Source organism: Lonchura striata, chromosome 5 (assembly GCF_046129695.1).
Source record: "Lonchura striata isolate bLonStr1 chromosome 5, bLonStr1.mat, whole genome shotgun sequence".
NCBI classification, from domain to species: Eukaryota; Metazoa; Chordata; class Aves; order Passeriformes; family Estrildidae; genus Lonchura; species Lonchura striata.
In genome coordinates this window covers 52,762,558-52,780,871 of record NC_134607.1, presented here as the reverse complement: position 1 = coordinate 52,780,871, position 18,314 = coordinate 52,762,558, and the positions used below count along the sequence as shown (strand labels likewise).

The 18,314-nt window shown below is 35.7% G+C and overlaps 1 protein-coding gene across 1 annotated transcript; it reads left to right on the top strand.

Annotated features, from left to right (window-relative positions):
• Positions 1-5,520, top strand: KERA (keratocan). The gene is made up of 2 exons (XM_021527923.2): positions 1-886; positions 5,348-5,520. The coding sequence occupies exons 1-2, from the start codon at positions 1-3 to the stop codon at positions 5,518-5,520; spliced, it is 1,059 nt and encodes a 352-aa protein (XP_021383598.1).
• The last annotated feature ends 12,794 nt before the right edge of the window (positions 5,521-18,314 follow it).

The window sequence follows — 18,314 nt, the reverse complement described above, 5'->3', positions numbered from 1 at the left end:
ATGATTCTGAAAGTCTGTACAAGCCTTTTGCTCTTATTCTTGGTCAATTCTGCGTGGACTCGAACTGTGAGACAAGTTTATGATGATCTGGATCCTGGCCATTGGTCTCACTATACTTCTGAATGTCCACAGGAGTGCTTTTGTCCTCCTAGTTTCCCCAATGCATTATACTGTGATAACAAAGGACTTAAAGAAATACCTCCAATTCCAGCCAGAATTTGGTACCTCTATCTTCAAAACAACCAAATTGAAAAAATTTCAGAGAAGCCTTTTGCAAATGCCACTCATCTGAGATGGATAAATCTGAACAAGAATAAGATCACAAACAGTGGAATTGAGAGTGGTGTGCTGAGCAAGCTGAAAAGACTACTTTATTTATTCCTTGAAGATAACGAATTGGAAGAGGTCCCTGCCCCATTACCAGTGGGTCTGGAACAGCTAAGACTAGCTAGAAACAAAATCTCCAAAATCCCAGAAGGAGTCTTCAGCCACTTGGAAAACCTTACCATGTTAGACCTCCACCAGAACAGTTTGTTGGACAGCGCTCTTCAAAGTGACACCTTCCAAGGACTCAACAACCTTATGCAGCTCAACATAGCAAAAAATTCACTCAAGAAAATGCCTTTAAGCATTCCAGCTAATACACTGCAGCTGTTTTTGGACAACAACTCCATCGAAGTTATACCAGAAAACTACTTCAGTGCAATACCCAAAGTGACTTTCCTTAGGCTGAACTACAATAAACTATCTGATGATGGTATCCCTCCAAATGGGTTTAATGTTTCATCTATTCTAGACCTACAGCTGTCTCACAATCAGCTCACTAAAATTCCACCAATCAATGCTCACCTTGAGCACCTTCATCTTGATCACAACAAAATCAAAAGTAAGTGTGTATTACCAGTGTGGAACCCTTCAAAACCATATCCATTTTAAATGTCTACTTAACTATTAAAATGCTCTTTGAGATAAAGTGATTAAAATCATGGAATCATTGAATAATTTGGGAAGTAAGGAACCTCTAGAGGTCATTTATTCCAACTTTCCTACAATAAGCAGGGATATTTGATGAGATTTCTAAGAGCCCTGTCCAGCCTGACCTTGAAATTTGCCAGGAATGGGACATCCACCACCTCTCTGAGCAAAATGTTTTTGTGTTTTACTGTTTTTACAGCATATTGTTCTATAAAGATTTATGTCCTCAAAAGTTTTCAATTTCATGTAAATGAGAAGAGGTTTTGTACCCAAGGCAACAGAAGCCTGTTAGTTTTAATAGTTTCATTTCCAGGACTGTTTCCAAATTCATCCAGGTATAGAGGGGGTGTGGTGGTCAGGGACATTACATACTCTATATAAAGAAAGTATCTAATCAGTAAGTACTTTATTTCATGCCAAAAGCCAAAATAAAAATGATGACTTTTTATTCACCACTGCACAGAAGGAAGCCAAGTTTCTATATTTATCTTCCCATCATAATGATTTAATTGAATACATGGTCCTTTAACACATTTTTGTGCCACTGTAGTCCAAATATGTACTAAAAATAATGATTTAGCTTTTGCACAAAAGAAAGACCTATGAAATGAAGATACTTCTTGATAATTTATATTCACTCACTGCATTTGGCAAAATAAAAATGTGAAATCATATAAATAAGAAAAATGGTATAACTGACACATATTTAAGTGGACTGCAAGAATTCTATCTGTTAATTAGAGTTAAAGCTTATGACAGATGTTGTTTCTGAACATATTTAATTGCCTCCTGGTTACTAAGAGATTTATCTCAGTTGCTTCACTGCAAAGGCCTCAGGGGCAGACTTTATTCTGTCACTTCAAGTGGACACAAAATCAGTGGAATGTAGCCTGTCCAGTTTAAGAACAGTTTTGTGTCTAAGTAGTATTTATAGTTGTCCAGTCCTCTTCCTTCCCTGAATATGTTTGGCAAAGCTTATGTCCATGAAAATTAGATTTTGTGGTATGTACAAAATCAAGCCTCATGTTTCAATGACACATGACCTGTGAAACTGAATCATGATGCTTTTCCACAAATCTTCTATTCTTTAATGTCTTTACCACTTTTAAAAATCACTGTCAGTTTAAGCACAAGTTGGCTTGTGACTGACTTTAGCTGAAAAACAAAAAAAAAAAAAAAAGGAATTCTGACAACTGAATATAAAAGAGTTGCAACCTGATACCTTAAATGAAATTTGGGTATCATGTAAAGGTATTTTACCACATAGAATAATTGTTCAAGAAGTAAGGGATAATGCATAGCCTCCATGAGACATTGCTCTAATAGATAATATCTTAGAAGATTGCAAACAAGGAATGTAATTCCATCAGGCCAGAGTAATAAGAGCTGACATTAGTTCTGCAGATTGGTTTTGTCTTCTTAAACCCAGATCAGTCATTATTTTAAGATAATCAATATAAAAGGTTTGAAAGAAAATTATTTGTAAAGTCCTGATCTAGTTTCTTCACAGAAGAGTTGTGCTGAAAGTTTACTTTTATGTATGCAGTACAAGCCCTTTTTGTAACATTAATTCTCAGGTCTTCCTTCACAACTGCTAATTGCTGCTTTATTTTCTATTGGTGAATCCTAGTTACACTGTTGTTATTGCAAGAGTTCATACATCAGCATTTCTATGTAAAAACCATTTGTCTATGTTTTATTATATGCTATTTTGTAATATCAATTCTTCATATAAGTGCACGGCTTTATTTCTCCAGAGACCATTTATGAAGATACAAGGTATTCTTCTGAAGCCCAGGAAAGCCAATGATTGACTCATCATTTGTCTCAGTGGAACAAGAATTTCACCTGTAATCCCTTCCCTAAGGACCTCAATGCACAGAGGAAAAAAACATTCTAATTTTGGAAGTAAAATCAAATCCAAAACTAATTATGGCTCCAACAGATTTGCAACACATTTGTTCTATAGCATTTTAAAACACACATGCCTACACATTTACCTGGGATATACACTTGTGAGGCTCTGGGGAATTCTTAAAGAATGGAAAGGAGAATGTTATACTAAGCAAAGAGAAGGTATGAAATGATGTAACAAGTGAGCAAAGACAAGCAGGTGATATTATTACAGTGCTAGCAAAGGACAAAGGAAAGAGAATAAACAGTAAGTTCCTCTGGCAAAACACCAGGATGCCAAGATAGATACTGTGAGCTAATATTATTCCATATTTAGAGAAAGGGAGAAATCCCTGGGCCATGTATCTAAATTTTGTTTCTAAATTGTAAGTTTTACTGGAAAAAGATCTGCACGTCTTCAGCAGACATACAGTGTTAGCCATTAATGAGAACCTCTTTGGAAATTTTCCCTTACAGCAGCTCTAGGCTTCATGTTTAAAGGACATAACAATTCTGATGACAAGTGGTGGAATTAATCTTCTCTGAAAAAACTATCCTAGATTTTTAAATCCAATTTAATTGTGTATCCCTTTCCATTGAGTCTGAGACCTCCTACTTAAAGGAAAGGATAACACAATTGTATAGGGAAATTCATCCCATCTTAAAGAGCTTTCAGTCCCATTTTGGAAGTATTGTTCCTCCTATTTAAATAAAATTCAGTAATATATCCATGAAGAGTATTGAAAGAGAGAAAAAGAGAGAGAGGCTTTTACTCCTCTGATAGTTTGGGTAGGATTTACTGTTTATGGAAAGAAAATAATAAAACCCAAACCAATTCATACCACACATCATCAGGAAATAACTTCTCCCTAGGTGGCCTGTGGTTAGATAACTGCTGCCTCACTTCATGACTGGAGTAATTAACCCAGTGAAAATGAGTGCAGTGAGATTGTTTTTGGTCAGAGAAGACAGAGATTTAGGATACACTTGAAACCATCTTGTCTCTGTGAACAGTAGTGCTGGTCAAACAAAGCCGATATTTTCTCCTAGATAGTGTTGATTCACCCAAAACTTTAAATGGCCGCCTTAGTAATGAAAATTATTAAGCTTTCTGTGTTGTAAATTCATACATAGAGATAAGTTGTAGCTTGTTTCTTCCAAGAATACCAAAAGCTTTGCCAACATTAATCAATTTTCACAAGATAAACAAACACATTTTGATATCACGGATATAACAAAAGCTTCGGGCCTTGGCCAACTGGGTGTATTTATCTAGTTTCCATGACAAAGATAGAGTCCACTTCCAAGATGTTGCAAACATCTGGGCAGTATTTCAAAATAGAGTGGAGGGGGAAAAAAAGTAAGTTATGGGGAGAAATAAAGTAAGTTATGTTGTTATTTTTACTTCATAACATTTTTCTGATTTTGGGTATTGTAATCAGAAGATTTTTTGATGGTATCATTACTAAATATAATAGAAGTATTTTTTTTCCTATCTCTTTTTTAGTAAAGAATTTTGTTCAAAAAAATCTGTTACATACACATTCTCCAGTCACTTTTTTTTCAGTTAGTCTGAGGCCAAGATCCTCAAGCAGTTAGATTAATCAAAAAATATCATAATTTGGTCTAAGTAATTTGACATCTTTGAAAAACAAACACCACTTCAGTGTTTTCTAGAGGACATTTTGAGGCTGAAATAGAGCAGCAGCTGCCTAACTATTTAGCAACTAAAGACAAAATATAAAAAGCATTTTAGTCAAGTGGCAGTGCAGAGGTAACCTAGAGGAGACAAAAAGCCCAAGCTATTCAACACTTCTAAATATGGGTAATGATGGATGTCATAGATTCAAATTTTACCTGTACAGAAACAAATTATGCATGATGTATGTAGCATTTTGAGGATTTGTTTGCTTTCAGATTAGAAAGAAAAATATTCCATTGCACAAGTTATATTCTTGCAAATAAAACCAAATCCACTTAATAATGTCAAAGAACAGAAAACTCCAGATGTTAAAAATTAAAAGCACTATACAAAAAGTTCCTCTGATTCAATACTGCTATTGTTTTGAATGCAAGATCTTCATTAGGGGATCTTCATCAGTCTAAAATTAATATACTGTCATTGAAATAAGATGTTCAAAACCCCTCAGAAGTAATCTTGCCTTGCTCACTCAGAGTGTAAAGAGCTATTTCTAAATGCATATCATGTAGTTGTCTAACTTAGTATCCCCTTTGTCCAAGGATAAATTATGCATCTAATGGCCTTTTCTCATAATTGCAGCACAGAATATGTGATTCACTGATCCAGGTCACATTATATGAAGGTGCTTGTTTTCAGTCAACAAAGTATTTAAATGGATACAAAAGCAACAGTCTCCCATGGTGACATCAATGGAAGTTTACTTTGTGTCCTAAGTGAATTTTATCTTCATGAACTTTTCCCACGGAAATAACCTAACATGCTGATTTACATTTTCAGGTGTCAATGGTACTCAGATATGCCCAGTTTCCATTGCCCTAGAAGAAGATTACGGTTATTATGGCAACAGCCCGCGCCTCCGATACCTTCGTCTGGATGGAAATGAAATTCAACCTCCAATCCCATTGGACATCATGATTTGTTTCCGACTACTTCAAGCTGTTGTCATATAAAGATATTGCAGTGCCACTCTTGTACTGTGAGAGTGCCAAGATACAAGTTTTGCTGGAATGAAACTTGTTCTAACTAAAATCAAGAAGTAACAGCTTTATTTGACTTTAAATTTTTCTTTGCTTGTAACTTTTATACAGCTCAAAAGGTTGTTCTTTCAGAAGGGATTTTATATGGACCTGAAACATGTGCTAAACACCTTATCTTTAAAATTCATAATGTGAATATATTGAAAATCATTGGTGGATGCCTACTCCATCTTTCTTGTCAAATGTGGCAATGCCTATCCTCCTAACATAATTCCTAAAGACAAATTATGTGTCCTTATTTTGTTATATAGTAACTAGCACAATGAATTTGGGTGCACTTGGCCAAATACATATGCTAATAAAAGCATGAGCTGAATGATTACTAGTAATCAGTATTGCCACTGACACTTCAGATAGTGGCTCATGGTGAATAACCACTTAAAATGCAAATTACCCATAAATTGCTGTCATCCTTTGAGGATGACTTTTAAGGTGAAAAGTACATGAGGCTTAGCATCCAAAGCAGTATACTGAATATATGTAATTGTAGGGATTCATTCAGATAAAAATCCAGGGACAAGAGAACATGACACACAATCTTGTTCTCTCAAAGTCCCAGTTTTCTGCTGTTTTATTCCATTTCTTGTTTTGACACTGTTTCTTTCTACAACTTTGGGATCATAATTGAATATCTGGTTCATTTTAGTAGATACAACCAAGAATAGTAATGGTTACATATTTCATGGACTAGGTACTTCATAAAAATTTGAATGGCTAGTTAATGCAATGGTGATGAAGAAAAAATTAAGAAGTTAAGAGATACATCCCCTCCCAATTATTTACTGAACTAGGAAAGCACTTGTATAGGAACTGTATCATTTAAGCAAATAAAATCAACTCAGAGCAGTATCCAGCTATCTGCTAACTCACAAACATGCACACAATAATACTGGATTTTAGAGGGGTCCAGATTATTAGAACACAATACATTACCAATTCACTAACAAGGGAGATATCAGAAGGCAACTTTTTATGAAATGCGGCTGATTTTATCAAATCTAGTTGATATTTTTTATTTTATAATATTGCCTTTCAATTAATTACTTGAATATTAAAGTCAGCTATTCACTGAGAGAGTATGACATTCTTATTTCTGCTAGCCAGCACAACAGACTATCCATCAGTCATTATTTTTGTCTTCTTGCATTTCTAGATAGAAGCAATTTAGTTGCTCATTGTTATCTTGCATCTATTGCTAGTATTTTAAGATTGGTGTCAGTAGCAAGCATTTAAAGACTATGCACATGGTATAATTTTTGCTTTGCAGATTAGGTATTTTCTTAAAAGTAGATTTTTAAAACTGTTGAGAATGGTAAATTCTGACAATCAATCCTTTCTATCTGAAAATCAGGCCTTATTCTGATCCAGAAAACTTGAGGAAAAAAAATCTAGTATAGAAACCCAGCATAGGAATAACCCATTCAGAAATCTGATCACTAAACCCTTTATTTTTGCTGTTCTTTTGATGTGATTTCTGAGAACATCTTGCCCTTCTAACAAAAGTATTTTCTGTACCTCTGTGTTCACCCTATATGAAAAAATACAGATTTAAAAAGTCTTTACAATATGTATGCATGTTTAGTTATATTCTTTACTCATTAATAGCATAGTAATTTATTTTTGGAAAAAGAATTATGTGACAATACTACTAATTAAATTATAACAATAATTATGTTCTTGTGTTTGGAATTTAATTTCTACTTTAAACAAAGAACAAATACATGTACTCCAAAGTGAATATTCACAGGCATATATGCACTTATTAATATTATTTACACTTCTAATCATACAGAAAGGATCTTGAAGATCCAGTAAAAAGTTACCCTTTTAGGTACCATATACACACTGAAGAAAAGACTAGACCTTCCCAAAGAGACATTAAGGTTAAATATGGCAAAGGTTGATATGTAAAATCATAAAGGGATACTAGAGCATCAAGGTACTCCATTTATTGGATAAGGGCATTCTGTGATAGAACCAGGAGCACAAGATCTGATGAAATAATTTTTAGCAGTTACTTTCACCAGCTCTACTGCTATTTTTCCAACACAGTGTAATGTGGAAATCCTTATAAATCGGTCCTTCAAATAGTCAGTACTATCCTATGCAACAATTCTAGAACACATGCAGATTGATGCTCAAGATTTGTTTCTGTCAAATCCCAGTTAATCTGAGTGAAGTGAAAATTTGTGATACATCCTAGGACAAACTTCTGTTGGGCTTAAGAGCTGCTGCTGCCAAGTTCTCTGTATTCTACACCTTTGGGGCAATGCACTGACTCCACATCTGGGAATTACTAATAAAGAGAAAATCTTAAGTATTCTCATTTAGACTAATTTGTTCCATCTTGATGCTCTCTCCCAGAGCCAGCTCTATGAAGTAGAATAAAAAACAGTTATGTTGCTGCAGTGACCTTCACAAAATAAATCAATATTGACTGGGGGTTAAGCTTCTTTACTGCATATACGTGGCCATTTGCAACACTTTTAATATTCTTAAACGTCCTGGGACAGTTTATGAAATTTCCTTTCAGACTACAATAGCAGGCCTAAATTGCAGTATTGTGTGATACTAAACAATATAGGCTTTTAGCCACTATGGAGTCAGTTCATTCATTGTGCAGAAGACTATAAAGGAATATGTAAAACACATTGTCTTTTTCCTAATGCGGAGACCTGCTAATACAATGTAAAAAGCATCACTGTGCTTGAAAATCTGATGTTCATTCTTCCTAATCTAAGATTTCTCTAAGACTTCCTACAGATATTTCCTGGTTCAGAAAAAAATATATATTCTTTTCCTCTGAAAGAAGGGACAAACACACCTCTCAGCCATCCTGTCTGAAACTGCAGCTGGCATCATAGAACAGTCATTTTCTTCCCTTACTTGTCAGAACACATTGCAATCAGTTTTGAATGGAATACCATATACAGAAACAAAGAAATTTGCAAGTATGAGAAGCTGAGAACAGGTCACCATAAGCATACTGCAGCTATAGTTCATCACTAATCAAACCACAAACATCTAGTGCTTTTTGCAGAAATCCATCTTACATACTGGATAATTTTGAAATTAGGATTGTTAACACAGATGTGCTATCACCTCAGCCCAGGGTACAGTCAGTTTTGTCCTGTAAAGAAAAGTATTAAAGCAAAGTGAGAAACTCAAGGACTGAAAAATATCCAGATGTTTCTGACATATCTGCCAGCATGATTGGAGGCTGGAATGCTGGATCTATCAAAAGGCTGTGGGCTTTTATAACACAGCTGGCTCTGCAGGAAGAAAAGTCCTTTTCAGATGCTGCCAACATAGTTAAAAATTTAGTCACATGTATGATTTTCCCTGCTCCATACTGTTCTCTGGCATTTTCTGTTTCTTTCTCAAGAGTCCACTGTGATACCACTATTCTTCAACATTTTGAAGGAAAAACATCACCATAACAATCATGCATAAATGCCAGTGACCACAGCACCTATATGACACCTGAACACAAACACTGATTCAGAAGATAACTTGAAAACTAATTTGCATTTTTGCAAAAATTAACTCCAGCAGATTTCCTGTGTCTTTGGAGGGATTTTTAGTGACCCTTTCTGCACACAAATGGTTTCTAATGTTTGCTACAAGTAGTTGCTGTTCACTTTTCCACCCTAGAAAAACTATTTGTTAATATCAGATTGCAGCTATTTTCATTACCTAACTTTAACATCTACATTTCTGTGTTGATTGTTAAATAGCTGAGAATCCTTAGTGCTGTTAAAGTCACGAAGTCAATATTTTTCTTTTGACTTAAAGTCCCATCCATAATTGCATTTTTTTACTCAGAATTGCTTGCCCATTTAAACATGACAAGAGTCTCTATAGGGCACCACATTGTCTGTGTAGTGATACTCAGGAATAGTAATAACCATTTCAGGTCAAGTGTATGAAACAATATCCATAATTCAACATCATGTTCTGCCCTAGAAAACTTATTATCTCACCCATTAGTGGAAGTCATATTGTTTTTAAGCCCTGTGGTTGCCCTAGCAGTGCTAGTTCCAGCAACTACACTTTAATGAATTCAATACCTTTGTCAAAACAGATTTTTCTTACACTCCCTGCCCTGTTGCCAACAGCCTGTATATTCTTCTTACTGGTTTTGCCTAGATATCTGTAGCAGTGGGATAAGTCCAGGGGAGGGTCTCTGAGTTGATCAGAAGGCTGGAACAGTTCTCCTGTGAAGACAGAAAGGGTTGTGGCTGTTCAGCCTGAAGAAGAGAAGGCTTCAGAGAAGTTGTAGCCCTATGCTTGGAAGTGTTCAAGGCCAGGTTGGATGGGGCTCTGAGCAACCTAATGCAGTGGAAGCTTCCATGCCCATGGCAGAACTCTTAGAATTAGATGATCCTAAAGGTCTGTTCCTATCTAAATCTCGCTATGATTCTACATCCATTTGACCAAACTATCTGCCTATCAGCATGATTTAGTTTTGTTTCTTCAGTGTTTTTTCGCTTAGGCATCTTTATGCATGTGGTGTTAATGTCTCTCTTGATGTCCTGCCCTTTCCTGGTAGTTCAGCTCCATCTGGAATTCACCAGGGAAAGGGTTGCCTTGACTGCAACAGTCATGGCAGCAGAACAGCCCCACTGCTCACAGGGCTCACACCGTCCCCAGTGTCTCTGTGCAGACCCTGGCTGGAGCTATGTTGTAGGTAGAGTATATCTGGAAATCTTTTTCTGAGACTTTGTCTCCCCACTCCCAGTTGTTTTGTTTTTGTAGGAAAATTTATGAAGAAACTAGAATCATATCTTCTACAAAGAAAAGATATTTTTCAATAGGGAGTGAGGCAATGAAAGTGAAATACGGGCTCAGCAGCTCTCAGTGAAGCTAGGTTTTTTCAATAATTTTTTATTCATTAAAATGGTCTATCACCATTTTTATGAAATGTTACTGGATTCAGAAAAAAAAAATCAAATAGTTTCAGGCAGGGGAAAGAAATTAAAAAAAATGTTCATGTTTCTTACTTAATATTTTTGTTGCTAAGATGTCCATGTAGGATGATATTCCCTTCACCAATTAATGAAATCCTTTGAATTTGCTCCCACTACTAGGAAGCCTATTTTGAGGATGGTAATCTCCTTGTGATGCTCTACTTTGTTACAAGACTTCAAATAATCACTTATTCTCTCTCCTGGCAGTGACAATAGGCTTCATGGTATTATAGGATCTAGGCTCAAGACCCTGTCTGAATCAGAAGCAGATTGGAGTGTAGAATTTTTTTTCCTCTGAGGAGGCTGTTTTCAGCACCAGACTAGAGGTCCATGCGCTATTGTGAATCCTAAGATTTGTTTCTTTCAATAACTGGAACTGTTTCTAATGAAGGAGAATTATAGCAAGACTTCTCAACTTTGTTTAGCAGCAGAATAGAAGTGAGTTACACTTAATATTTGCCAGGAACAAGGTCCCCAAATCCCCTTCCTCTGAATTGATGACCAAATTGGGAAGAAAAAGAAGGTTTTCTCTGAAAGTCCCAGTGGTTTGGATCTTTTAAAAAGCTGATTATTTATGTGTTTATTTTGGTTTGGTGCAAGTTCTTTAACATTAAATGTAAAATACCACATATGAACATGGTGTGAGGTTTTTTTTTCATTTTTATATGAAGAATAAGAAGACTAAAATAATTAATTCCTCCTCAAAAAAATTTAAACATGTTTACATTGGACTGACCATCAAATAATCAGAAAAGTAAATTTTCTGTTCTCAAGCCAAAATTTCCATGCTTTCCTTTTTTCTCTGTTGTTCTTTATTTACATCTGCATTCTGTCTGGGATCAATGTAGCAGACTTATTAGATATTGAGGAACATTGAGAATTATTTCAGCTGCAGTATTATCCGTGCTACCGATTTTTCTCAAGGCTTAGAACTGTACTTTCCTACTTTTGAAAACCCTACACTACAGCTCCCATTTTTTTATTAAGGAAAAAAGTTGCCCCCAGAGATCCAAAGCTTTCTGTGGTGCCTACTTTCCCCACATTTAGACATCCTCTGCTTTGCTCCCAAGCCTCAGGTGGATCTATTTCCTGCTGGTTTAACACTAGCTCCACACTGGGATTTTCCCCAATGTAGGCACTGTAAGGTATGGAGAGGGATAAAGTCTGGCTGCTGGTGGGCTGCTTCTGACATGAGTCATCTGGGCTTGGTGAGGGAATTACAGTCTGGCTGTCTTGTGACTGAGGAGCTGAAGCAAATAACCAGCAGCTCAGCTTATGAAGGCACTGAATTATGTGGTAGGAATCAAGGCAAAAATGGGTTCAACAACTCAGTGAAGTCTATTTCATCACAAAGATGCAAGGCAGAAAATCATCCAGAGAGAGACAGACAGAGATGAAGATGCAATTGGGGCAAACTGTCAAACTTAAAAGTATGTGCAAGCACTCGCACAGGTCTTTGGAAACCTATCATGAAGCTTGGGCAGTTTGCTGCTATGGCATTAACCCAGAGAGACTTCACAGAGAAGAAACAGTGGAAAGCTGTGAATGCAGAAATGGAAACACTTTTATCCCCTCTAACTGCCTCTTTTGATTGCACTGTCTAAATTACTGAAATATATGAAAACTCTCAGAGTTTTCTGATAGTGTGTAAGGGTTTGTCTCTTGTTTACCTTCTTACAGGTAATGCAGGCTGTCATTAAGGTTGGTTTAAAACATTTTTTTCCCATACTGATCACTGAGATTGGGTCAAAACAGTCATCAGGCAACATTTCTAGATCTTCAGAAACTGTTTAAACCAGCTTATGCATAGCCCAGCAGTCATATGTGTTGCTGAAAGCTCATGTAAACATTTAACTTGCTTAAAAAAATCCAGGAAACTAAAAAGAGCGCCTCTCTTTTGAAAGCTGTTATTGTTTACATGGTAAATATACTAAGTACTTCTAGAGTTTGCATTAAGTTTTCATTATTTCAGAAACTATTTTCAGAGGAATTCATATGCCTTATTTAAAAGAAAATAAGCTTAGGACAAGCTTATCTTGTCATTAGTAGACAATTTGAAAAGTTTTAGATAAACTTTTTCACATTGATCTGCTAGAAAACACATTTTGTATGGAATATTTGCCTCCCATTTAAGTGCAAACATGCCTGATGTACTGGAAATTACTGGAGCTATTGACTCCAGTTAACTTTCTTGCTAGGAATATAAATTCCTACTCTTTCAAGAGACTTAGCCCTCAGACTGATGCCTTTTAACTTGTCTAAAGATGAGCTGAATATTCTGAAACCTTGTTCCTTTTACTGCTGAAAAAAATTAGGTAGCTTATACAGCTCTGGACCAGGATTAGGTGAGACTTCCTCCTCTGCATCACAAAATCATGGAGTTATTTTGTCAATTGTAGAACTGAGAGCAGACAGAAACTGTGATGAAGAGGAAGTGATGTGATATGATATACAGAAATCAGTTAACAGATCACAGTCAAAATAGCTGTGGATGGCATTCTTTACTTAGAAAGGTATATTAACTTTAGCCCTATAGATGGCCTTTTCCACTTTTTAAAAAAGTGCCCTTTCACAGTATTGTAATTGTAGAAAAACTGCCTTTTTAGGGGGAAATCTTAGAGATCTCAAAAATGTGTGCAGGAGTATTAATTGTTGCCCACTTTAACCAAGTATTTCCAGATATAGGAAAAGGCTTTTGTGGTCTGTTTCTGAAAAAGGAACAAAACAACTTTATCTTTCATTTTTCATGTAACCAATATAACTACACCTTGATAAGGAAGAAGAAAAAAGATGTCAAATTCTAGAAGAAAGAAAATAAGACATTAAAAGGATGATTAGAAAGGGAAATATAATCTTTCAGCCTGGTCTAGTGTTTGGGAACTGGCATGAGAGAAACAACTAAGAGTAAGAATTCAATATTTGTAATGCTGGCTAAAGCACAGATTAATATGCAGTCCAAACACAAAGGAAGTGTGCAGACATGTGAATAACACCTGTGAGCTTTCTTCAGATCATGCATTGCTGTATTCTGTGTTTCAAGTTTTTTCATGCCTTTTAGAATAAATTCTGAAAGGAATATAGTAATAGGCCACAACTATCAATTTCACTAGTTGGAAATGACATGAAGAGGTAATGTTAGCTGGCAAATTAGCTCTGGCAGCTTCTCAGGCTTAGTCGTCATCCTGTAAAACATATACTTCTCTATTTTTTATCAGCTTATTTTTATTCTTATCATGCTTATTTTTATCAGCTGACATATCAGACACTGGCTGATGTAAGATCCAAGGTTTACTAATTTTCAGAGGCATGTTTACTTATTGGGCTTTACAGAAGTGCTACAGTCCCCTAAATACTTTCAGGTGCTGAATCATGGCTCAGATGTACAACAAGATCAAAAGCAAAGTTTTGCTTCTTTTTAGCCTCCATTTCACATCATGCAATGAAAAACTCCTATTTTTGTCTAGGAACACTGGAAACAAATTGTCCATGCTGAAGGAGAAAAGTCAATACTTGATGGTTATAGAAAAAATGTTTAAAGAAATTCAAAGAACTTCAGATCCAAACATTGATTAATATAAAATCTTTGGCCATCTAAATGGGATGGCTTTGCAAAGTCATCTTACTCCTGATGAGAAAACAACTGAATACTTAATATTGACTGATATGGACCAAATTTAAATTTCAATTAATATTTTAGAATGTCAGAAATCCAACTTGATTTTTTTTTTCATTTTTTTCAAGGCAGATAAATGATCTGATCTTATATCCCCTGGGGTTCCAGGAATGCAAAATTGAATTTCTTACTATACAGATAGATTTGGTTACATTGTTCGCAAATGGATTTTGGTCAACAATTTGACAGTGAGAACAGCAGCACTGTTTTGAAATGGTCATGACAGCAATAGCAACAAAATTCAGCTGTTCTCTCATTCGGGACAATTAAGTCAGTGAAGCAGCCATTCCCAGACAGGGAGGGTGATCTTATGGGTTGCTATAAAAAAAACTAAGGGAGAAGGAAGGGCTAAAAGGTAAACTGTGAACTTCCCTAAGCTCTTTTTTACCTCAATCATATCTAGAACATTAAAAAAAAAGATATTAATTTTGAAAGTGAATTTCAAAGGAAAGGGAAAGCTGAGAAGAAAATACTCAACAGCTCTCCTACCAAATCCTTGTACCCACAGAACTGCTTTTTTGGTTCAACCTTAACACAACATATTTTTATTTCAATACAAAATCTAATTAGGGAATAAAATGTTGGTTTGGATTATTCATTCCCTCTTCACAGTGACTCATCTTCTTGCCAGAATTCCACAGTGGCAAGGTTGTTCTTTGTGTCAATAGCTCCCAATTGAGTGATACATATGCTTGTTTCAGTATGAATTTTTCCAACTAAATATGTGCAGCACACAAAAGAAACATACTGCATGCATGTAAAAGACACAGGATAGAGCAAGAGGCACAAGAGTGCATAAAAGATACTATGAAATGAAGATTTTTATGAAACTGGTTTTAGTTAGAGGAAAATGAAGCTTTAACTGTAATTGATGCTTCCAGCTATTCTGGAAATAATCCAAGACAAATGAAATGAGAATGAAGTATATGAAAGCTTCTGGGTTTGCAAAAGTAACATCTGTGTCTAGAGAACCTGGACAAGAGGGCTTCTTATTCAAATATGTCTGTTTTAATAGTATTTCTAATTCAAGCATACATCTCAGTCCATCAAAACAAAGAAAAAAAACAGGGTAAACACACAGGACAAACACCATATGATCTTCAATAAACAGCTTTATAATCAAACACCATGTAATTATTTTAAGAATTGAGTGCCAAAAATATGTTGTGGTTCCATGAAATGTACCCTTAAGGATTTGTGAAAAAGAATAGATATTCTAGGCTCTGTGCCCATTTATCCCCTTTTGTTCCACATGAAAGAAATTATATTAAATCAACTGAATATCTGGAAAGAATTAAATCATCATCTCTCATTGGCAAACCTAAAGGAAAAATTCAGAAGAAAGCACAGTTTTATATAATGAGAGTTCTCATGTTTCATGGAGTAAAAGGGAAAAAACTAACTGTCAAAGGGAAAGTTTTTGTTGCCTTTGGTTATTCTTCTCAGACTATATATTATGGAGTTCTCCTTTGCTCCCTTTATTATCTTTATTCAGTGATATAAAATTCCATACATAATGAAATGAAACCATTTCAAATGCTCTTGCATTAAGTCCAGCTGATACAGTGATAGTCACTAGCATTACAGAATGGCAACCAAAGCTGACTGGTCCCCTCAGCAGGATTCTTTTTAATGATAGACATGTCTGCCTTAGTAACTGCCCTTGAATTCTATTTAAAGTAGCACATGGGCCAAAATCTACCTTTGTTAATGGGGTTTCAGAGGTGTAAATGAAAGCTATGACTTTTGCCAGCAGACTAAGCTCACCACAGGCTCCAAGTGATTTACCTCAGAGATGGTTTTACTTCAGTAATGTAGATTTACAAGTCACACTGCACTGTTCTTTAATTAGTTTTGGCCTATCATGCTTATGTATTAGCTATCATTAAGCCACTATAAAAAGTTCAGGCCTCAACTTTCATTAATCTGCACTCTGACAGGAAAATCTGATGTTTTTCACCAGCTGCAGCTGTGTCCCTCAGAATTTACTAAGTCAAAGCAAATCTATGAATACTAGAAATTACACACAAGATGAGTACTTATGTCTTTGCATATATAGAATGTCTTTTTTCCTTCCAGGAAATGATTATGTAAAAAGCGATGATTCTGCATCTTATTTATGGGTTAAATAGTAACATCAGTAACTGGGTGCCCTCTTCTCAAGTCATTCTTCAGTAGCTTAGTCCTTCCCTCAATCTCTTCCACTCCTTGCTGATCTCCCTTTGCTCATTTTCCTTGGACAAGTTTATTGATTCACACTAGTTGATCTTTAGTCTCTGTGGTAGGGATTCTCCAGTCTCCTGCTGACAACTATATTAAACAAACCGGAATTTTAAATGGGGGAAATGGAGTCATACATGGTCATACACTTCATTATAAACACTGAGTTTCAAATATTCCTTACTTGCCATTTTGACTATGACAGGTTATAGCTGAATATTCCCACTTACTCCTTTCCCCCAGATATTAAAAAAAAACCTTCTGATCTCCATGAATACCTTTTTCATTTGGAGCAAAAGTCTCCTTTACTTGTTATCACACAATCTAACTAACACATTTTTGTGATATTACACTAAAATGACCAAAGGCATTTCACCATCACAGGACTATTCCTTTACTGCTCTTACAGTTACGAAACTTTAAAGTTTCACTTGAATGTATATATGGCTGACAGAAGGCCTTTTGCCATGGTGCCAACAGATAATTTTTTCCCCCACTTACTTACAGTGGACCAGCTAACTACCAAAGGAATCAGCAAAATAACTGCAGACATCCAGGCAAACAACACTATAATCACTGCACTGTTCATCAAATGACAGAAACAAAAATAAAGCACCATTTATACAATGGAATTTAACACTGTTTCCCATGTGCCTGTATGTAGAATTTTTCTCTGCACAGAGTTGGAGTTATTCCCTTAGTCTAAAACCGGATGAATCCAGATTAATCTAGGTATACAGACTTCAGGAAACTTGCACAAGCTGAATTTTCCCCATGAATGATTCCTTCACACATGCAGCACAGCTTTGTGTGAAAACAGGTATTGAAGGTGCTGGATAAAAGGCCTTTCATCACCCTCTTCTGGTTTGCTTCTGTTAACAGCAACAGAGAGATGAGGGAGTTTGCAGAGCAGAGACCACGTGGTAAATTGATGCAGATGGTGAACTGAGTAAATAGTGATTTTAAGCAATGAGGGTCAATGACACATTATGCAGCCAATGAAACACAACAAAGAAACTTCCTAAAATACAATGCCACTAATCAAAAATTTAAAAGACATTTGAACACACTATCTTGAGATCTTTGGAAGCTACCAGGACGTGTGTGTGTGTGTGTGTGTGTGTGTGTGTGTGTGTGTGTGTGTGTGTGTTTGTGTATAAATTAGAAAAACACTTTTGGAAAATGCCACGTATATATCACATAAAGCTGAAAATCAATGTTTTAATATTCAGTTCAACTACACACATAAGCACAGAGTATTATATTGAGTTTTTTTCTTGGATATCTGCATTTTTAAAAAAATTACTGTCTGACTCATAAAATAGCAGATAAATTCACATGTTGCTCATTAACAAATTATAGTTTCTTTCATTGTCTTGCTCATAGCAACCTGCACTTTTGCTGAACTACTATCTGTGTTGATATTTTCTCCAAACATTTTAAAGATATTTTCCAAACATTTTATTTGTATAAATGAAAGTCTAATCAAAGCCATCTTTAATTCTAGTTTACAGCCACATTATTTTATAGGTAATAAATAAATCCATAGTCTTTCTAACAACTAAAGCTAATAAATAGTTTTCCTTAAAGCCTATGAGAAAAGCCAAGATTTTCACATTCTTTGTACATTAGTGTCTCAAAGGACGTGTTCCCACATCTACTCAGAAAAGAAACAGTTTAAAGCAGAAATTCAAACCAAAACTATTGGCTGAAGGGTGATGTGTCCCTTATTTACAGTGTCAGACGTCCTGCAGTCAGGCTGTGGTTAGCCCTGGCCCACACCAGCTGTGTCTGTCTCACTCTGTGCAATTGGCTCCTCCACTTCTGCCCTGTGTTCTCTGAGA